General features: G+C 43.8%; 1 protein-coding gene across 2 annotated transcripts in view; it reads right to left on the reverse strand.

Moving 5' to 3' along the window:
- LOC144493440 (uncharacterized) overlaps positions 1-21,944 on the reverse strand; it is a 131,913-nt gene extending 109,969 nt beyond the window's left edge. Inside the window, exon 1 of one of the 2 annotated variants that reach the window (XM_078212350.1) lies at positions 21,811-21,944. In XM_078212350.1, the coding sequence (XP_078068476.1) occupies positions 21,811-21,895 (85 nt within the window). In that variant the 5' untranslated portion in view covers positions 21,896-21,944. The remainder of the gene's footprint in view (positions 1-21,810) is intronic. The other variant, XM_078212351.1, reaches the window with a different exon arrangement.
- Between the last annotated feature and the right edge of the window lie 885 nt (positions 21,945-22,829).

Raw genomic sequence — 22,829 nt, forward strand, 5'->3', positions numbered from 1 at the left:
TAGCAAATTTGCTGATGACACCAAAGTCGGTGGTGTGGTAGACAGTGAGGAAGGGTGTCGTAGTTTGCAGGAAGACTTAGACAGGTTGCAAAGTTGGGCCGAGAGGTGGCGGATGGAGTTTAATGCGGAGAAGTGTGAGGTAATTCACTTTGGTAGGAATAACAGATGTGTTGAGTATAGGGCTAACGGGAGGACTTTGAATAGTGTGGAGGAGCAGAGGGATCTAGGTGTATGTGTGCATAGATCCCTGAAAGTTGGGAATCAAGTAGATAAGGTTGTTAAGAAGGCATATGGTGTCTTGGCGTTTATTGGTAGGGGGATTGAATTTAGGAGTCGCAGCGTTATGTTGCAACTGTACACAACTCTGGTGCGGCCGCACTTGGAGTACTGTGTGCAGTTCTGGTCCCCACATTACAGGAAGGATGTGGAGGCTTTGGAGAGGGTGCAGAGGAGGTTTACCAGGATGTTGCCTGGTATGGAGGGGAGATCCTATGAGGAGAGGCTGAGGGATTTGGGATTGTTTTCGCTGGAAAGGCGGCGGCTAAGAGGGGATCTTATTGAAACATATAAGATGATTAGAGGTTTAGATAGGGTGGATAGTGATAGCCTTTTTCCTCTGATGGAGAAATCCAGCACGAGGGGGCATGGCTTTAAATTGAGGGGGGGTAGTTATAGAACCGATGTCAGGGGTAGGTTCTTTACCCAGAGGGTGGTGAGGGATTGGAATGCCCTGCCAGCATCAGTAGTAAATGCGCCTAGTTTGGGGGCGTTTAAGAGATCCGTAGATAGGTTCATGGACGAAAAGAAATTGGTTTAGGTTGGAGGGTCACAGTTTTTTTTTTAACTGGTCGGTGCAACATCGTGGGCCGAAGGGCCTGTTCTGCGCTGTAATGTTCTATGTTCTATGTTCTATGTTCAGAGGTGCCATTGACAAGACAATCAAACAGCACTCACTCAACAAAAAACCTGCTCACAGACGCTCAGTTTGGGTTCCGCTAGGGTCACTTAGGTACTGATTTCATTACAGCTTTGGTTCAAATATGGAAAAAAGAGCTGAATGCCAGAGGTGAGGTGAGAGAGACATCAAGGCAGCATTTGACCGAGTATGGCATCAAAGAGTCTAGCAAATGGAAGTAAATGGGAATCAGGGGGGAAACACTCTGCTGGTTGGAATTATACCTGTCACAAAGGACGATGGTTGTGGTGATTGGAGGTCAATCATCTCAGCTCAGAGACATCATTGCAGGGGTTCCTCACGGTAGTGCCCGAGGCCCAGCCATCTTCAGCTGCTTCATTACTGACTTTCCTTCCATCATAAGGTCAGAAGCGGGGATATTCGTTGATGACTGCACAACATTCAGTATCATTCGCAACTCCTCACATACTAAAGCAGTCCATGTCCAAATGTAGCAAGACCTGGACAATATTCAGGCTTGGGCTGACAAGTGATATGTAACATTTGTGCCATGCAATGCCAAGAAATAACCATAAAGATTCTAACCATCGCCTCTTGACATTAAATGGCATTACCATCGTTGTCAACATCCTGGGGTTTATCATTGACCAGAAACTGAACTGGACTAACCATATAAATACAGTGGCTATCAGAGCAGCTCAAAGGCTAGGAATTCTGTGGCAAGTAATTCACCTTCTGACTCCTCAAAGCCTATCCACTATCCACAAAGTACAAGTCAGGAGTGTAATGGAATACTCTCCACTTGCCTGAATGAGTGCTGCTCCAATAACACCTAACAAGCTTGACAGCATCTAGGACAAAGCAGCCGCTTGGTTGCTACCCCTTCCACAAACATTCAATTCCTCCACCACCAACAAACAGTGGCACCCGTGTGTACCATGTATAAGATGCATTGCAGGAATTCATGAAGGCTCCTTAGGCAGTACCTTCCAAACCCACAACCAACCACTGCCATCTAGAAAGACAAGGGCAGCAGATGCCTGGGAACATCGCCTCCTGGAGGTTCCTCTTCAAATTACTTACCATGCTGAGTTAGAAATATATCGCTGTTCCTTTACTATTACTGGGTCAAAATCCTGGAACTCCCTCCCTAACAGCACTGTGAGTGTACCTATATCACAGGGACAGCAGCAGTTCAAGAAGGCAGCTCACCACCACCTTCTCAAGGGCAACTTGGGATGGGCAATATATGCTGGCCTAGCCAGCGACGGCCACATCCTATTATGAATTGAAAAAAACATACTGAATTAATAATGCAGAGGCCTACGCTAATTCTAATCCCTTGTGAAATTTAAATGTAATTAATTTAAAGCATTTGGAATAAAAAACTACTCTCAGTATGGTGACTATGGAACTAGTAGGGTGTTGTAAAAACCTATCTGGTTCACTAATGTCCTTCAGGTAAGGAAAACTGCCATCCTTACCCATTTTGGGCCCGAAAGACCCATAACAATGTGGTTGATTTTTAACTGCCCTCTGAAATGGCCTAGCAAGGCGCATAGTTGTATTATACTGCTACAGAAAGTCAAACAAGCATAAAACTGAATGGACGACTTGGCATCAACATAGGCACACCCTGGCATACCCTGCCCAATTGACCCTGCAAAATCCTCCTCACCAACATCTGAGGATTTGTGCCATACTTGTTCAGTAAATGTTGTCTAGCCAGCCACACCCACATCCCGTAAATTAATTTTTTAAAAGTTGGGTAAATTCAGAGCAGGTTGTGTAGCTCGAAACAGGACATCCATGACACTGTCAGCCAGCAGCAGCTGCAGAAATGTTTCAATAATAATCTATAATCTCACGGATCGACATATTCATCTCTCTACTATTGCCATCAAGCCAGGGGTTCAACCTGGTTCAATGAGGAGTGCAGGAGAGCGTGCCAGGAGCACCAGGATTACTTGGAAATGAGATGCCAAACTATTGACACTGCAACACAGAACTAGATGCATGAAAATAGTGGAAACAACAGGCAATAGATAGAGCAAAATGACCTCTTAACCAACAGATCTGTTCTAAGCTCTGCAGTCCTGCCACACTCAGTTATAAATGGTTTTAAGTTTAAGTTTATTTAGTAGTGTCACAAGTAGATTTACATTAACACTGCAACAAAATTACTGTGAAAATCCCCTAGTTGCCAGACTCCAGCGCCTGTTTGGGTACACCGAGGGAGAATCTAGCATGGTTCCTGGCACCTAACCAGCGCGTCTTTCAGAAGGTGGGAGGAAGCCGGAGCAGACATGGGGAGAACGTGCAGATTCCACACAGACAGTGAGCAAGTCAGGAATCGAACCCGGGTCCCTGGCACTGTGAGGCAGCAATGCTAACCACTGTGCTGCCGCGCTGCCCTGGGCAATTAAACAACTAACTGGAACATGAGTCCTCAGAAGCAAACCATACACAATGATGGCGGAGACTGGCACACCAGTGTAAAGGGCAAGGCTGAACCATTTGCAACCACCTTCAGCAAGAAGTGCCCAGGGGATGATCCATCTTGGCCCCCTCTTGAGGCCCTCAGCATCAGAGATTCGCTTGTCCTCAGCCAGTTTGATTAATTCCACTGGATATCAAGAAACAGCTGAAGGCAATGGGTATAGCAAAGGCTGTGGGCCCTGACAACAGCATAGCTGTAGTACTGACGACCTGTGCTCCTAGCCAAGTTGTTTCAGTACAGTTACAACAACTGGCATCTATCTGACAATGTGGAAAATTGCCTAGGTATGTCCAGTCCACAAAAAGCTGGAGAAATCTGGCCAATTACCGCACCATCAGCTTACTCCTAATCATCAGCAAAGTAATGGAAAGTGTTGTTGACAGTGATATCAAGCAACACTTGCTCACCAATACTCAGTTTGGGCTCCACCAGGGTCACTCAGCTCCAGACCTCATTACATCCTTGGTCTAAATATGGACAAAAGAGTTGAACTCCAGAGATGAGGTGAGACTGATTGCCCTTGAAATTAAAGCATAAATTGACCTGGGTGTGGCATCAAGGAGTCGTAAAAAGTCAATGGGAGTCAAAGGGTAAACTTTCCTCTGGTTGGAATCATACTTAGCACAAAGGAAAATGTTTGTGGTTGTTAGAGGCCAATCATCTCAGTCCCAGAGTCCATTGCGAGAGTTCCTCAGTGTCCTGGGGCGGCACGGCAGCACAGTGGTTAGCACTGCTGCTTCACAGCTCCAGGGACCTGAGTTCGATTCCCGGCTCGGGTCACTGTCTGTGTGGAGTTTGCACATTCTCCTCGTGTCTGCGTGGGTTTCCTCTGGGTGCTCCGGTTTCCTCCCACAGTCCAAAGATGTGCGGGTTAGGTTGATTGGCCATGCTAAAATTGCCCCTTAGTGTCCTGGGATGCGTAGATTAGAGGGATTAGCGGGTAAAATATGTAGGGATATGGTCGTAGGGCCTGGGTGGGATTGTGGTCGGTGCAGACTCGATGGGCCAAATGGCCTCTTTCTGTACTGTAGGGTTTCTATCATTCTATCATTTCTTTCTTTCCTAGGCACAACCAGCTTCAGCTGCTTCATCAATGACTTTTCCTTTGTTATAAAATCAGAAGTGGGGATGTTCACTAAAGATTGCAAAGTTGACTACCATTTATGACCAGATTCATAAAACAAATCATTCAATATTGCATACAAAAGCCAATAAGTCGCCCCTGTGCATTCCCTTCGTGCCTGAATTCTGTGTATCTCTGCCTGTCCAGTGCACCTATGCAGTGCTACTTCAGTGGTTAAATGTGACCTCCAGCAGTTTTGGGCCTAGAAGGCCTGGTTGTAGATGCACCATCTATCATGGATGGCAGTAATCTGGCTGACAGGCAACAGCCTTACTTGGCCTGGGGTGACTAGCAAATAACCAGGGACAACCATCGCCATAGTCTCAAATCAACCTGCTACCCAAAATCTAATGTTTCCATATATACTGCCTTTCAACCTATACATGACTTTTTTTGTCATCAACAAAATGTGGCTTTCAACTTTCCATCTCACCTGAGTCATTAATAAGTATGATGTGTAGTTGAGGCCAAAGCACAGATTCTTGCAGGCACTATTAGTCGCATTCTGCATACCTGCCCATTATCTATACTTTCTGCCTTTTGCTGCTTAACCAGTTTCCTAACCAGATCAATAACTTGCTTTCAGTTCCAGCACAGAAGGGGCCAATCCAGATGATTGTGCTGTGCTGACTTACCCTTGTTCTTTTTCCATAGCTCTGCAAATTTCTGCTTTACAAAAGAAAATCCAATTTCCTTTGAAAATTGGTACTTTGTTTCCACCACTTTTACAGGCAGTGCATTCCAGGGCATAACAACTTGTGTAAAAAAATTCCCTTCACCTCCCATCTGGTTCATAGGAACATAGGAATTAGGAGCAGAAGTAGGCAATTTGGCCCTTTGAGCCTGCTCTGTCATTCAATCAGATCATGGCTAATCTCTTCCTGGTCTCAAATTCACCTCCTTACCTGTTCCCCATATCCCTTTAACCTTTTTTTCATCAGAAGTGTATCTATCTCCTTCTTGAAACCATTTAATGATTCAGACTCCACCTTGCTTTAGGGCAGCGAGTTCCACAAATTCACTACCCTCCTTATCTCCTGATCAGTTTTAAATGTACCACCTCTCAACCTATACCTGTGATCTCTTGTTCTAGATTGTCCTACAAGGGAAAACATTTGGTCTACGTTTACTTTATCAATCCCTTTTGCTTATTAAATTCACTTTGTGCACTCTGATTACTGATTCTTCATGGAACATCTGATCTGTAATCTGTTGGTACCTTGCATATTTTTGAAGTTAATGCTACTTCCATAAGCTTAGAAATCTCCCAGTGTGGAACATGTCTGAGACTGATAGCCCATTGGACAAGTTTGAAAACACTTTGGTATCTTGTCGTGGCAGGCATTGTGGTTTACAAAGCAGCATACTTCTATTTCAAACATGTCTTCAAGCAGTTTGACACCATTTATCGGATCGGTCATAGAAATTCTAATGAAAAAGTGAGGCACAGGAGCAAAACCTTGTTTGTGGCAGAGCACTCTGGTTCTGCAAGCAAGCTATATAACAAGAATGATGGGACTTTGCAAGAATATGAATATCAAGTAAACATCAATTATCTGGAGCAATAGAAAGTTAAATGATCACCGGATGCTTCACTAATGATTTACTTATAAAGGCAAGTCTCGAGTTTTGCTGGCTGACAATGGCTGTCATCTGGAGCCATGTCATATCTCAGGACACAGGGTTACAAAGTCGGATTATATTAGAAGTTGGCCGAAGAAGGGTGGGAAAGAAAAATATTTAGATACTTCGAATTGTGTGATATGGTAAAATTGTCAAAAGTGAATTGGCAGTTCATTTTACATGTCTCCCAATTTTAATCTCTATTGAAGTCGATTTAAAATGAGCTGCCAAATCCTTTCCAATTCAAGTTGGAAATTGCATTGTGTTGTAGGTCATATTTTCTTTTAATTCTTTCTTAGCATGTCGGGATTGTTGATAAAGCCAGCATTTGCTGCCCTTCCCTGGTTATCCTGGGGAGGTGGTGAAAGGCCTTCATTTTGAATCACTTAATACAATGCAGAGGCAAGGAACTAGAGTCACACATATAGGTCAGACTCAATATGGACAGCAGGCTTCCCTCCCTGGAGGAAAGTAGTGAATAGCGATACAGCAGTAGGTTTAGCGATACAGCCATCTCATACTGCTGCTGTCGTTTAAGAAGAGAAATTGCTCGTTCATTCAATCACGACATCTGTCATTTGCTTTTTTAAGTCTTTAGAAAGTAGATTACCTAATGTGGCTCACGTCATCTTGGAATGACGTGAAAGGATAGACGTTCAGAGCTGTTTTAATCATCACAGCCACTGGCAATGCTCTGCCTGAAAATGAGTTTGCCTGCGAGTCACTATGTTGTATGTGACACAACTCAGTTAATAGCTGTTCCTACAAATTTCAGCCAAGTAAATCATTGGAGTTGCATGTATTTGTGTAAGTGCAACATGATTAGGTATGGACAGCTTCTAGTTTGGAGTGGGGGGTGTGGGGTGTGGAACTCTGGGCAGGATTTTATGGCTTTGCTCATCCCGAAACCATAAAATCAACGGACCTTTCCATTGTCTGCCCTTCGCCCGCTCTGATTCCCATGGCAGGCGGGGCGGTAAAATTCCAGTCTCTGTGTCTGGAGGTGATGGGGAAGAGTGAACCCATGGACAGATTTAAATATGAGGATGAGAATTTTAAGTTGTTGAAAGTCCAGAAGCCAAAAAATTCAGCGAGGACAGGCAATATAGATGAGCAGAACTGTGCAGGATGATATGCAGGCAGAAAAATTTTGGATGAGTTCAAGTTTAGGGAGGAAAAATGGGAGGCTGGTTAGGGGATCATCAAGAGTGCAGATGACAAAGGCATGGATGTGTATTTCAGCAGCAGATGGGTTGTTGAGATAGAGATGGGCAATAAGCAGGTGCACTTTGCAACTTATAGTGTAATGACACAAGTGTAATTCATATATATATATATATATATACATTTATAGTTTATTTTCTTGTTCAAAATTTCAGATTTGGCCTGCGGGCAGCCAGTATGTCTGGAAAAACATTTAGTTTAAGGGTGTGAAAGCAAGTTAATAACTCATTTTCAGCTAGAAATTTATTACTTAGATAGAGCTAATGGACTTGTGTTTGTACAAGATGTTCCCCTGGGATTTCTGATTAACGTTGATTGACAGGGTCATGTGATTAACTGGGTGTGCAGCAGAGAGAAAGAAGCCTTTGCAATTTCAGAGTTGCAGTTCTAGCTGGGAATCTGCTGAAGACAGAGGTCTGCAAGCTGATTTAAAACTCATTTTCGCTCTGAAAGCTTAAAGCAAGTATATCTATGGTTGCTAACTATTTAAAGTGGTATTTTAGTTTCCAGGAGAAATGTTGCTTATTTGGAACTGAAACAGTCATAAGCTAGAAAGTAAAGTTGCTTCATTTTATTTTTACATATTGGTCAATTGTTAGTAATTAAGCTGCTTCATTTGTTAGAGTTATGTTTAAACTGTGTAATTAAATAAATTTTGTTTTACTATTAAGGATCCCTTATTTATCAGTGGAATCATTCCTGGAAGGAAGTATCCTTTCCTCACTTTTATACCAAAATAGAAAAATTGTTGGGTCTAGTCTGGAGTCCCAGTATAACTTGGGGTTTTGATCCAGCATCCTAATAATAGCACAAAATCAAAAGCTCAGTTCAGGATCAAATAAAACTAGCTTCTGAACTGCTGCAGTCCATGTGGTGTAGGTACACCTACAGTACTGTTTGGAAGGCAGTTGCAGGCTTTGACCAAGCAACAGTAGAATAAGGGTTTGAAGCTTGATAAGTGGAAAAATATTTGTGTCTCTTTCTCTATCAGCACAGCTAGATAGATTCTTGATTAACAAGGCTAGTTAGGTGCATTGGCCGTGCTAAATTTTCCCTCAGTGCACCCGAACAGGTGCCGGAGTGTGGCGAATAGCGGATTTTTACAGTAACTTCATTGCAGTGTTAATGTAAGCCTACTTGTGACACTAATAAATAAACAAATAAGGGGGTATAAGGTTATCAGGGGTGGACAGGAATGTGGGGTTAAAGTTACAATCAGATCAACAATGATTATATTGAATGGTGGAGCAGGCTCGAGGGGCCAAGTGGCCTCCTCCTGCTCCTAATTCTTAGGTTCGTAGTGAAAATACTGCAAGTTTAGTGCAACCTGGCTTGTGACTGCTCTATTCTACTGTCAATTGGGTCTCACTACATTCAAACAGGTGGAAAGATCTGCAACAAAATGCACTCAGACAGAAGCCACAATCAAGAGTAACAAAGGGATTAAGGATTTACACTTGATGAGCTGTGCAACATGCTATGTGTAACCTTCTCCTGCCCTTCACTCTTTTCCCCTTTTGTTCTTTCTCTTCACTCTCCTCTTTCACTTTCTCCAAACCTATTACATTTCTATCTTTCCTTGGTTCTAATGAAGGGTGATCAACCTGGAGCATTAATTGTTTTTCTTTCCAGGTTGCTGCCTAACCTGCTGAGTAGTTCCACCACTTTCTGTTTATATTTCAGATTTCCAGCATCTGCAATATTTTGTAGCCAAGATTGGAAGTCAGCAGATGGGTCCAAGCCAGCATCATATTACTACAATATGCAGCTTCAGGAAATGACTCTCTGTCTTAGCTCCGTACAGATTATAGACATTTTCCATTTTGTGTACTGAGAATTAAAAATAAGAACAAAATTAACCAGCAAACATAGAACTGGTTATCCAGATAACTGTGGCCTCTCAGATCTCACTCCCTGCTCTGCACTCTCTTGCTACTGGTGCCTCAAACATGCTGGCATATTCCTGGAAATCATAATCTGTAGATACCTGGTAAAGTTGTATTCACTAGAGTGCTCCGTGTGTAAAAACTGGACATAGCAATTCACAGAAGCTTATAAGGCTAGTGCATCAAACAATGAGATAGTTAAGTTTGTTAATGTTTGTGCCAATGCCTAAACTTCTCAGGGGAACTGTATCCCAGCAAAGTTAATCAATGCCTTATAATGCAATTGTCTGCACTAGTTAACAGTTCTTTGTTATTAACTGTTACATTGTTTGTACTGACATATAGGTTGGAATTCTCTGACCTCGCCTGCGGCTGGGATTCTCTAGTCCCGCTGTAGTGAATTGAGATTTGGCTGTGCACAAAATTCTCCGTTTTCATTGACAATAGTGGCGGGACAATAGTATGAGACCACTGAATTCCAGCCATGATCTATGTCACTGAGTAAAGCTTGTGAGCAGTTTCTTTCCCAGCATAGGTTTCCATCTGATATGAGTACACTAATTAGTGACTTATTCAATGAAAATACAGAAATTAAAGCACAGCAGGAAAGAAAGATTTGTATTTACATAGCGCTTCTCATAATCAAAGTTTATTCCAAAGGAAAATACTTTTGAAATTTGATTTGATTTATTACTGTCACGTGTATTAGCTTACAGTGAAAAGTATTGTTTCGTGCACATTATACAGACAAAGCATACCATTCATAGCAAAGGAAAGGAGAGAGTGCAGAATATAGTGTTATAGTCATAGCTAGGATGTAGAGAAAGATCAACTCAATATAAGGTAGGTTCATTCAAAAGTCTGATGGCAGCAGGGAAGATGATGTTCTTGAGTCAGTTGGAACATGACCTCAGACTTTTGTATCTTTTTCCAGACAGAAGAAGGTGGAAGTGAGAATGTCTGGGGTGCGTGGGGTCCTTAATTATGCTGGCTGCTTTCCCGAGGCAGCGGGAAGTGTAGAGGCTGGTTTGTGTAATGGACTGGGCTTCGTTCACGATCCTTTGTAGTTTCTTGCAGTCTTGGACACAGCAGGAGCCATTTGAGCTGTGATACAAACAGAAAGGATGCTTTCTATGGTACATCTGTAAAAGTTGGTGAGAATTGTAGTGGACATGCCAAATTTCCTTCGCCACCCATTGATGCTCCAAAGCATCATTTTTGGTGCTAGTGGAAGCACCGGCAGCACCAAGGAATGGGTGCCAGTAGACATGTTTGCAAATATAGCCACTTTTGTAATGTAGGAAAGCCAATTTGTACGCAGCGAACTCCGCCAAACAGCAATGTTAATGACCAGACCATGTTTTTATGATGTTGATTGAGGAGTTAACATTGATTGGCCAGAACATCAGAGATAACTCCCCTATTCTTCTTCAAAATAATGCCATGAGGTCTTTTACAGCCATCCGAGAAAACATACAGAGCCTCAGTTTAACATCTGGTTCAAAAGGCAGGGCTTTCAACAGTTCAGCATTCTCTTCATACTGCGCTGAGTGTCAGCCTTAATTTTTGTGCCTGAGTCCTAAAATGGAACTTGAATACATACCCTGCTAACTCAAGAGGTGACAGTAGTACCAAGTGAGCCACAGCTAACACATAAGGAGACGATTCAGCCTAGCCCACTGGCACCAATTCTTCTAAATAGTCTCGTCTCAAGTTCCCCTTTTTTCTTCTTTCTTTTTACAGAAAACATTTACTTGAGTGCTACAAAGCATCATTTTTGTTGCTAGTGGAAGCACTGGCAGCACCAAGGAATGGGCCAGGAGCTTGCTGTTGCTCGGTTTATCAAGTTTTTCTCATTGCTGATTCTAGCCCAGCTTTGTATGGTCATCGCAATGAGCTACTAGTGGGAATGCCTGATGTTGAAGAATTCTTGCGCAAGACAAAGAGGCTGGTAGCAGAATGAAACAAAAGCATCAGGTTAGAGCTGGAGCCAAAGCTATAGAGCCAGAGTTGGTTCCCTGTCGAACAATCGAACAATCCAGTCAGTTCCATTCTCCACTCTAATTCACAGCAAGTTTACTTCCCTCTACTGTCAATCCAATTTCATTTAAAAATAATTAATCATCTTCCAGCTTCTACCACCCTTGTAAGTGGCAAATTCCAGGTCATTATCTCTTGTTGCATAACAAGGGATTTGTTGGATTCAATGGTTGCAGGTTATACTGTAGTTTAAAATGTAGGAATACTGTAGTTTAAAATGTTTTTGTTTTGTTTGCATTAGTGATGTTTTTCTTCTTCTCATTGAGACCACTTGCAGAACGCATTTTTATTAAGGGAAACAGGACAAACAAAGGTACCACTATCTTAATCTATAAAAGCAATTAACTTCATCTTGTAACATCTTTAGGGTGGGTTCTACCAGAAAAATTCTAAGTGTCGAATTCACGTAAACACTGGAGCAAGTCCCACTCCTTCTTTCAGCGAGAGTTTCAAAATGAATCTCCCACATTCTGTGATGCACAGAATCACGCTGAAAAGCTGGGGCAGGGGCCTAATTCCGCTAGAGAGACTGGCAGTATAGCACTGAGTGGGCCACTGTGCAAGCGCTGATCTGTCGGCGCATGCACAGTAGCCCCGCTCTGTCAGCCTCCTCAATCACTGGCCACCCCTGTGACCCCGCAACGCTGCCCCTCTGATCCCTCCCACCCCCCCAATCGCTGGCCTCCCAGACATGTCCAGGCCAGCCCGACCTGACCCCCCTCCCCCCACCATCACCCCCACAGCCTGCCTCAATTCCCCCCTTCTCTCTGCCCCCGGTAGTCCTGATCCCCCTCGCAACTGGCAGCCCTGACTATGCCCCCAGCAGGCTGAATCACTCCCCCACCCCGATCGCTGTCCTTCCTCCCTCCCTCTGCCCACGATCCCAAATGCAGAGTGGCGGTGGCACCGCCCCCAGAGGCCCTACCCCATTAGGCCCCACCCCCCCTTGGCATTGCCTGATGCCCGGTGGGCAGTGCCAAGGTGCCACTAGGCATTGCCACTTTCCCCCTTAGGCAGTGCCAAGAGGCCAGGCTGGCAATGCCAAGCTGGCAATGCCCAAATGGTACCTCTCCTTACCCCTGACCTCCTAGGTAGCCTCCTTGGCCCCCTTCAATCCAGCGGGGTCAGGCTGCCAGTTCCCCACTAGCGGGGAGCTGTTGCAAACCCCGCTGGAGTGACACACTTCTTGTGGGGAGGGGAGATGCTAGGGAACCCGGAGACTTCAGTCCTAGGCCCGCTAACGGGATGCAAATCCCGATTTAAATAATTTGTTCAGCTCCACGCTGATTTCTGGCCCAGAGCTGACGACACTGGAAATCTGCGGGCTGGAGACGCGCGGAGGCCATGGTGCCCAGCGGTAAGCCCCTTTAATCTTTTTTGAGCGTCAAGGTGGCTAGAGATTTTTTCACAATTATGTCTTCCATAATACAACTTTTCTTTATATACATTATTTAGTATCTGTTTGCAGCTTACTTATCTTTATCTACTGCATTTCCGTAAAATGTTTGTTGTGTTTGCCTCTTGCCAGTTCATCAGTATCCAAAAACAAATGATTCTGTTGTTGGGACTTTATTACGAGGCCACAGACTCATTCCACTGAAGTCAATGGGTGGAATTTTCCAGTCCGTCCCATGGCAGGTCACAACTCCCACCAGAGGTTGGCATGAAACCAACTGCATCCCACTAATGTGATGCAGCTGAAGGTTTGACCAGAATTACTCCCCCATGTCTGATCATCTGTGATGCCAGTGGAAAATTATACCAGCCCACACCTGGACCAACATGTGTGTCAGGGATGAAGGGGCATTGAAGATTCATGGTGGATTGGTGGGGATGGAAGAATGAGGGTGGGCATGTCTACCATTACAGGGATGCTTGGGAAGGATGAGGACTTCTGCATTCAACGGGATGGAAGGTAATTGGGGGTTTGAAGGATGATAGTGGGGAGGGCCCAAGTGATTCCTGGCATTGGTGGTTCAATGGTTATGGCATGTCAGCATTTTTCTTAAAAAGACCTGGAGCAGCTCACAGAAATGAGAATAAGATGGAGGCCACCAGCAACCAGACACTGGGACACTATGTGCAGCAGTGGCTGGGTGGAGCATCAACCATGTGGATATTCTCTGCACAGCAGCATCCAGGAGATGGCTGTTCTTGCTGCAGCAACTTCTTCAAGGGTTTGGATCTTCAATCAATGACTTTTTTCAGGGTTTGAATCTTCAAGTTGCAGGTAGAAGGCTGCAGGAGGTACTGCTGGGAAGTGGGAGTCTGTGCTAGGGGAGGCGTGGTGGGGGAATGGGGGTGGGGAGGGGTGTGGGGGGAGGAGGAATGAAGAGGTCGGACGGGTGTGCAGGTCTACAGATGTCCAAATATGTGCAAGGTAGGTGCATTGGTTATGCTAAGTGTGTGGGATTACAGGGATAGGACAGGGGAGAGGGCCTGAGTGCAGACTCAATGGGCTGAATGGCCTCTTCTACACTGTAGGGATTCTATACTAGAGAGGTGTGGGGCAAGTTGGGGGTGCTCGGGAAAAGAGGGAGATTCAGACAGGGTTTTGCAATGGGTGAGCTGGTACGGAGCGGGAGGGTGGAAAGATCTGTATTGTGTTGCGAGTGGGAGCAGACCTGTGCAGGTGTGAAGGGGCATTGCAAAGTTATGGACGGGAATTGGGGGGGGGATGGAGAAAGGGGTTTGGCGGGATGGGTCAGTGGAGTCAATGGAGGATCCCTGGGCGGCATACTCAGGCCACTGGTGATAGGAGGGGTTGGTGATGGTTAAAGGGGGCAGTGGGAGTCATAAGGTGGGAGAGTGAGGGTGGAACAATGTCTTGTGAAGGAGCCCCAAAGATCATGGATTTGAGGGTTTGGAAGGTTGAGGGCAGACATATCGATCGTTACAGATATTCTCGGGAAGGAATAGACCTCTACATTTAATGGGACAGAAGGTAATTGGGGAGGGTTGAAGGGTGATGATAGGGAGCTTGTAAGTGATTCCTGACGGGGGTGAGGGGGGCAAGGATAATGGTTATGGCGAGTGATCTCAAATTTTACTACCACCAAGGCTGGTTGAGACTACGCAAAGCCTTGTGGTGGAGATCTTGAGATGCTACATATGAGTTGAGTCATTGGGGTGGGCAGAGATGCAGGTCATCTCAATGGGACAACTGAAGGGAAACCCCAGAATTTGGTTTTTACAATGCTTAAGACACTGGGACAGATGAGCATGTGAAGGCAACAGCTCAGCGCGCATGGAAGACTTTTTGCACAAGACTCATAAAGGTCCTGGCTTTGCCTCCTTGCAGATCCCTGATTCAAGGGGGACATGGAATGTCCATTGTGAGATAATGTGGAGGTGAAGGCACATAAAAGCTTCAGGACTATCACAACTAAACCACATCAGACATGATTAAAGTGCGTGAACTAGGCTTACAAAAGTTTGATATGTATAACAATCATAATGCATCCAGAAAACCATGTGTAAATTCAGAACTTCATAACTTTTCTTGCCCTACTACTTCTTCCAAGTTCTCCCGTCATCCCCAGCTGGGGTGGAGGCAACCACTGGCCTTGTTTCCTTGATGACCTTGGCAGCCACCTTCTGCACACACGAGGCCTGGAGGGCCACAGTTTATTTGACTGTCCTTCGGTGCGACAGCTGCTCCCTCTGTGGTCACAGAGGACAAGACCGAAGTGTTCACAGGCAAAGAGTATGTAGAAGGACTTGACACCCTCAGAGTCCTGAGTGGAGGCCCCAGTGGTGTCCAACTGCTGCTCCTCCTTTTGATTTTACTTATTGTCATATCTATTGGGATGCTGTTAAAAGTATTGTTTCTTGCCCGTTATACAGAAAAGAAATACTGTTCTTTGAGTACAAAGGGGAGAAGGAAAGGAGAGAGTGCAGAATATAGTGTTGCAGTTACAGGTAGGGTGAAGAGAAAGATCAGCTTAATATGAAGTAGGTCCATTCAAAAGTCTGATGGCAGCAGGAAAGAAGCTGTTTTGATTCAATTGTAGAGTCATGGAGGTTTACAGGAAACAGGCCCTTCGGGCCAACTTGTCCATACTACCCAATTTTTACCACTAAGCTAGTCCCAATTGCCTGCATTTGGCCCATATCCCTCTATACCCATCTTACCCATATAACTGTCTAAATGCTTTTCAAATGACAAAATTGTACCCATCTCTACTACTGCCTCTGACAGCTCATTCCAGGCACTCATCACCCTCTGAGTGAAAAAAATTGCCCCTCTGGACCCTTTTGTATCTCTCCCATCTCACCTTAAACCTATGCCCTCTAGTTTTAGACTCCCCTACATTTGGGAAAAGATGTTGACTATCTACCTTATCTACGTCCCTCATTATTTTATAGACTTCTATAAGATCACTCCTAAGCTATCTATGCTTGGTACGCAACGTCAAACTTTTGTATCTTTTTCCCAATGGAAGAAGGTGGAAAGCATTAGGACTGGGGTATGTGGAATCCTTGATTATGCTGGCTGCTTTTCCAAGGCAGCGGGAAGTGTAGACGGAGTCAATGGATGGGAGGCTGGTTTACCTGAGAGACTGGGCTGCGTTCACACTTTTGGGTGCCTGGATGTCCCTGCTTGACTCCTTAAGGGGAAGTTGGAGGGAGGTCAAAGTGCCTCTTCCTTCTCTCACCTAGCCACTGCAATGGAGTGCAGGTCTGGCTGCACCTCCAGCGGAATCTGATGGTCCAGGTTCACTAAACAGTCCGCCACCCTTCCCATGGAGACCTCAATCCATGCAGGTCAGCACTACCTCATCAGCCAGCTGGCAGACGGACTCCTCCACCTTGCATGCCACCCTGTTGAAGGCCTCTGACATCTCTGTCTGATTTTCTCCTGTTTCTTGCTGCTCCTTCAGCATCTCTTGGAAGGTCAATTCCAAAGACCCATCAGTGGACTCGAACTTCATAGATGCCTCTCCCCCAGCAGTCCTCCAAATGCTGGTTAGCTTGGGTGATTCTTATTCCTTCTTCTTATAGACACGTGTCTGTGTAGTGACACCAGAATATGAGATCCTTCCTAACCTGGAATGAATATCTATCGAGGTGCATGTCTCCGGGCTGGTGGAAGGTACAGAAGTCTGCTGCAATGCTTCTACATGTGCATTTTGTTCATGTAGAACAATGATGTCCTCGCTCTTGACTGGGCTTGTGTTGGGGCTAGACAGGGCTCAGTCTCAGGCCTTTCCTCTTCCTGGTGGCACTTATAAGCAAGAGAGCAGAGTGAGTGACTGCATGAGCTGCCTCCAACATGGAGGCACCGTTGATCCTGGAGTTTCTATGACATGCATGGATCCTTACTGGATGGAGATGGCGGCTGCAAGCCAATCTCTCCATCATTGATGGATCTGTCCCACTGCACCCAGCTGAGTTGCCCATTCGTCAAAGTCAGTCAGTTCTTTCCATTGTGGCCAACCCCCGCCCATCTTCTCACTCTCTCTACGATTATGGCTTAACCTCTCCTGCACAAAGGGAGAAGATTGGGTTGAGAGCAGTTGGGTTTCATGTATCTTTCTGAGAACATTAGAGTATAAGATTTTGTAACTTGTGTTATCCTTCTAAGTCTGTATATATGTGTAAAGGAACAGTTTGAATGAAGGAGTACTGCATTATAGTTAATAATTTCTTGTTTAATTAACGTTATATTGTTTTGTTAAAAGTTAATCGGCAGTCCTGTGGCTCTCTTTGTCCATGTCTAAACAAAAAATAAAAGTTGGGTTCCATCGAGCCAGGTTCCACTCTGGGACTTAACTGCCCAGTGGTAACATCAGCTGGGATTGTAACAATTCATATATTTGTATGTACTTCAAAACTACCAAAGTGAATTTCCTGAGACAAATGCTTTTGAAAAAGTTAACAAAATTTAATGCCTCTACAAATTCCCATTCTTTGCTTTCCTCAACGAAATTACAAAGAGTAAAGACTTGGCTAATGCAAGATCTGTTCTTAAAAAACAAACTTATTTTTCTGTTAGTCTCTCATTGAAGGATGTTCTCGCAGATAATCATACAGAAGAGTTTCCAGGGACGTAGAGTAACATAATATCACACTAGCTGTTACAATCATTTCTGTCTCCTTCTTTGGAAAGCTTGACAATTATTTCTTTGTCCAAACCTTAATGTTCCTTCTATTTCCCACAATAAATTACATAGATGTAAGAAGGTAGTCCAGCTTTCATCATCACCCGTACTTCCAAACAGATGTGATCCCCTCTAGGTTATGTTCATTAAAGAAACCTTTCAGTAAAGTTAAGCCCACAACTACAGAACCAGTGAGTTTAGCTTTGGTGGTGGGGAAACTTCTAAAAACAATAATCCAGGACAAAATTAATAGTGACATGGAGGTTAATGAAGAAAGGTCAGCATGGATTTCTTGAGGGAAAATTGTGTTTAACTAACTTGCTGGAGCTTCTTGAAAAGGTATTGGAGAGGGTTGACGAGGACAATGCTTTGATGTTGTGTACAAGGACTTCCAAAAGGCTTTTGATACAGTGGTTGAGTGACAGGAAACAGAGGATAGCAGTTAACGGATGTTTCTCGGGATGGACAAAGGATGTATTGGAGTTCCCCAGATGTCAGTGTTGGGATCTTGCTTTTCCTGATGTATATTGACCCAGACCTTAGTGTACTGGGCACAATTTCAAAGTTTGTGAATGATATGAAACTTGGAAGCATTATGAACAATGAGAAGGATAGTGTAGAATTTGAAATGGCATAAACAATTTGGTGGAATGGGCAGACAGATGGCAGATCAAGTTCAGTGCAGAGAAATGTGAAGTGTTTTACTTTGCTAGGAAGAACATGGAGAAACAATATAAAATAAAGGGTTCAATTCTAAATGTAGTTAAGAAGCAGAGGAACCTGGTTATATCTGTGCATAAATCATTTAAGGTGGAAGAACAGATTGAGAATATGGTTAATAAAGCATGAAGTATCCAAGGCTTTATTAATAGGGGTATGGAGTACTAGAACAAAGAGGTTTTGTTGAACTTGTATAAGACACTAGTTCAGCATCAGCTGGAGCATTGTGTCCAGTTCTGGGAACGGCACTTTAGGAAGAATGAGAAGATATTAGAAAAAGTATAAAAAAGATTCAACGGAATGGTTTTAGGAATGAAGACTTCAGTTGTAAAGATAGATTGGAGAAGTTAGGACTGTTTTCCCTGGTTTTCTGAAAGGAGGTCGTGTTTAACTAACTTGATTGAGTTTTTCGAGGAAGTGACGAAGATGATTGATGAGGGTCAGGCAGTGGATGTTATCTACATGGACTTTAGTAAGGCCTTTGACAAAGTCCCTCATGGCAGACTGGTGCAGAAGGTGAAGTCGCAGGGGATCAGAGGTGAGCTGGCAAGGTGGATACAGAACTGGCTCGGTCACAGAAGACAGAGGGTAGCAGTGGTAGGGTGCGTTTCTGAATGGACGGCTGTGGCAAGTGGCATTCCTCAGGGATCAGTGCTGGGACCTTTGCTGTTTGTAATATATATATATAAATGATTTGGAGGAAAATGTAACTGGTTTGATTAATAAGTCTGCAGATGACACAAAGGTTGGTGGATTTGCAGATAGCGATGAGGACCATCAGAGGATACAGCAGGATAGAGATCGGTTGGAGAATTGGGCGGAGAGAAGGCAGATGGAATTTTATCCGGACAAATGAGAGGTAATGCATTTTGGAAGATCTAATACAGATAGGAAATATACAGTAAATGGCAGAACCCTTAAGAGTATTGATAGGCAGAGGGATCTGGGTGTACAGGTACACAGGTCACTGAAAGTGGCAATGCAGGTGGAGAAGGTAGTCAAGAAGGCATACGGCATGCTTGCCTTCATTGGCCGGGGCATTGAGTTTTTAAAATTGGCAAGTCATGTTGCAACTATGTAGAGCCTTAGTTAGGCCGCACTTGGAATATAGTGTTCAATTCTGGTCGCCACACTACCAGAAGGATGTAGAGGTTTTGGAGAGGATACAGAAAAGATTTACCAGGATGTTGCCTGGTATGGAGAGCATTAGCTATGAGGAGAGGTTGGAGAAGCTTGGTTCGTTCTCACTGGAACGACGGAGGTTGAGGGGCGACCTGATAGAAGTCTACAAGGTTATGATGGGCATGGACAGAGTGGATAGTTAGATGCTTTTTCCCAGGGGTGAAGAGTCAATTACTAGAGGGCATAGGTTTAAGCAAGGTTTAAAAGGAGATGTATGAGGCAAGTTTTTTACCCAGAGGGTGGTGGGTGCCTGGAACTCGCTGCCAGGGGAGATAGTGGAAGCAGATACGATAGTGACTTTTAAGGGGCGTCTTGACAAATACATGAATAGGATGGGAATGGTGGGATATGGTCCCCGGAAAGGTAGGGGGTTTTAGTTCAGTCGGGCAGCATGGTTGGTGCAGGCTTGGAGGGCTGAAAGGCCTGTTCCTGTGCTGTAATTTTCTTCATTCTAAAAGAGACTGAGAGGAGATTTGATTGAGGTATTCAAAATCATGAGGACACAGTAGATAGGGAAAAGTTGTTTTCACACATGAAATGGTCGAGAACGAGAGGGCACAAATTTAAAATAATTGATTAATGTAACACAGCAATATGAGAATCACAGAATCACAAAACATTTGCAGACAGCAAGTAGTTGTCTGGAATACACTGCCTGACTCTGGTGGAGGAATGTTCAATTGAAGCATTCAAAACAGAATTAGATTGTTAGCTGAAAAGGAAGAATGTGCAGGGGTGAAGGTGAGAGAATGGCACCATAGGACTTGCTCGTTCACAAAGCCAGTGTGGACATGATGAGACAAATGGCCTTCTTCTTCACTGTAACAACTCTGAGTTAAAGTCAATCCTCTTGTCTAGAGGTGGCATGTTGAAGATTTTGTCCACCTCCTCTTTATATTTTCTGATTTGGTGACAAGCAAACCATACTTGTTTTTGACAAGACCGTCACTGGAAACATATTGTGATTGATGTTATGCTGAGAAATACACCCTGCAAATTTGGCATGGATCAGTGGATACATCAGGATCTTAGACTTTGCAGATGACACCTGCCTCATTGATACAAATATAGGAAATGTGTAAAGGATGATAAATGAGCTTGCAGACACAGCTAGAAAAGTTGGATTATATATTAATGGTGCAAAAACACAGGTCATGAAAGATAACGTTGACTCTGATTAAAGAATAAGCCTAAAAGATGAACAACAGCAAACTGTGCATTATTTTGCCAACTGTTAATAACAGTGTGGTGCAACATGATAGAGCTTGTATATCTGATATCAAAACTCACCTGGAAAACCTCGTGGCAATTTTTAGACACTTAAATCATCCAGAAATTAAATATAATTAGTGAGAGAGAGAAAGTCAAAAAATGTTGAGAGCAATGTGTTGGTTACGCTCCTAATTTGGATGATAAATGTAACAGTCCAACAAAGCTCAATATAGATGCTGCAATGGCTGTTTAATATCAGGTGATTTAACAAAGTGACAAATGCAAGTGTATATCAGAGTGCACAGGAGTCAGCCATGCCAGAGATGCTGAATTTTCCCATAGGTTTCAGGACCCTGAAGTCGGGACCAAATTGAAGTCTTCTTCTAAAGAAAAAGCTGGACAGGCTGGGCCTGTATCCACAGGAGTTTAGAAGATTGTACAATGATTTTATTGAAACATACAAGATCCCGAGGGGACTTGGCAGGGTGGATGCTGAAAGAGTATTTCCCCATATTGAAGAGAGTACAACTAGGGGACAGTTTAAAAATAAGGGGCTTCCCATTTAAGACAGAGATGAGAAGAATATTTTTCTCAGAGGAATCTTTGGCACACGTAAGTAGGTTCTTGACTTACAAGGGAGTCACAGGTTATTAGGGACAAGAGAAATGTTGAGTTGAGGCCACAATCGGGTCAGCCATGATCTTATTGAATAATGGAGCAGCTAAAGGGGCTAAGTGGCTTATTCCTATTCCAAAATCTTATGCTCATAAATCCTGAACTTACACTTGCCAGCAGAGGGACTACCAAAGAGATATTCCTGGGGGTGGCCTTCAAAAATCTCGATAGCCCCACAGGAAAAGGTGAGTGGTGCTGAGGAAGGTAGAAGATTGAGTGGGTGCCATGAGGCATCAGCTTGAAATAAAAATTTAAAGGAGTCAAGCAGATCGCTCACTGGGCCATTAGGGCCTGCCTCCCTTACCCGCCACTGGAAAATGGCCCAGGGCCAGAAAAATGAGATGACTGAACTAAACTGGTCACATTCTGAAGATGCACGATAGAAAGATTGCTAAGAAAAAATGGAAATGGATGTCATAAGGGAAAAAAGCTAGAAGTCAACTGAGGGGATTTCTGTGCACCTGAAGTGTGCTGAAACTTTGCTTGCCTCAGGAATGCATGGTATCAATTAATTATTATCTTGTGCACTTCATGGAATAGTGATGATGGCAATGGCGATGACCATGACTGCAATGTTACAATGCAATTGGAATTTTAGCACTAACCTTGGATATCTGGTGACTTTTCAGAAAATGTGGTTTTTAACAAATCCACTTTATCTGTCAGATTCTGTAAGACGGGTAACTCCATCCTCTCAAAAGGCGAGTCGATACTGGAAACAGAGTGAATGACCTTTTGAGGATGTCTGAGAATCATAAATTCAGAGCAAATCTCAATCTTGGACACAGGTGGGACAGAGTAGAGGCAACTATATTTGCCTGGTTTATTTAGTATCTTTCATGACTTCAGGACCTCAATAAAGTATTTTTAAGTATGATCTCTGTTGTAACGTAGGAAATGTGGCAGATAATTTGTCCAACACCACCTCCCACCAACATCAATATGTCAATGACCAGATTAACTTTTTTTCTGTGTGATGTTGATTGGCCAGGACACCAGGGGTAACTCACCTGCTATGAAAGCAAAATATTGTGGGTGCGGGAAATCTGAAATAAAAACAGGAAATGCGATGAATATTCAGCACCTCTGGCTGAATCTGTGGAAAGATTTAAAAGACTGTGCGGTGATCTTATTGAAACTTATAAGATCCCAAGGGGATTTGGCAGGGTGGATGCCAAACGGATGTTTCCTCTTGTAGAAGAGACTAGAACTAGGAGATAGTTTTAAAAAATGGGGTGAGATCACCATGTAATCTTCTAAACTCTCCACAGATTCTGCCAGACTTGCTGAGTATTTCTAGCATTTTCTGTTTTTATTTTAGATTTGGAAACCTGTGGCCTTTCATAAGAACTGATAAATTTCCAACATTTTCTGTTTTTATAACTCGCCCTGAATTTTCTTTGACATGAGTTTTTCGGGGAAGTGACGAAGATGATTGATGAGGGTAGGGCAATGGATGTTGTCTACATGGACTTCAATAAGGCCTTTGACAAGGTTCCTCATGGCAGACTGGTGTAGAAGGTGAAGTCGCATGGGATCAGAGGTCAGCTGGCAAGGTGGATACAAAACTGGCTCGGTCAAAGAATGATGTTGAGATGCCGGCGTTGGACTGCTACCAAATAAA

Source organism: Mustelus asterias, chromosome 5 (genome assembly GCF_964213995.1).
Source record: "Mustelus asterias chromosome 5, sMusAst1.hap1.1, whole genome shotgun sequence".
Taxonomy (NCBI): Eukaryota; Metazoa; Chordata; class Chondrichthyes; order Carcharhiniformes; family Triakidae; genus Mustelus; species Mustelus asterias.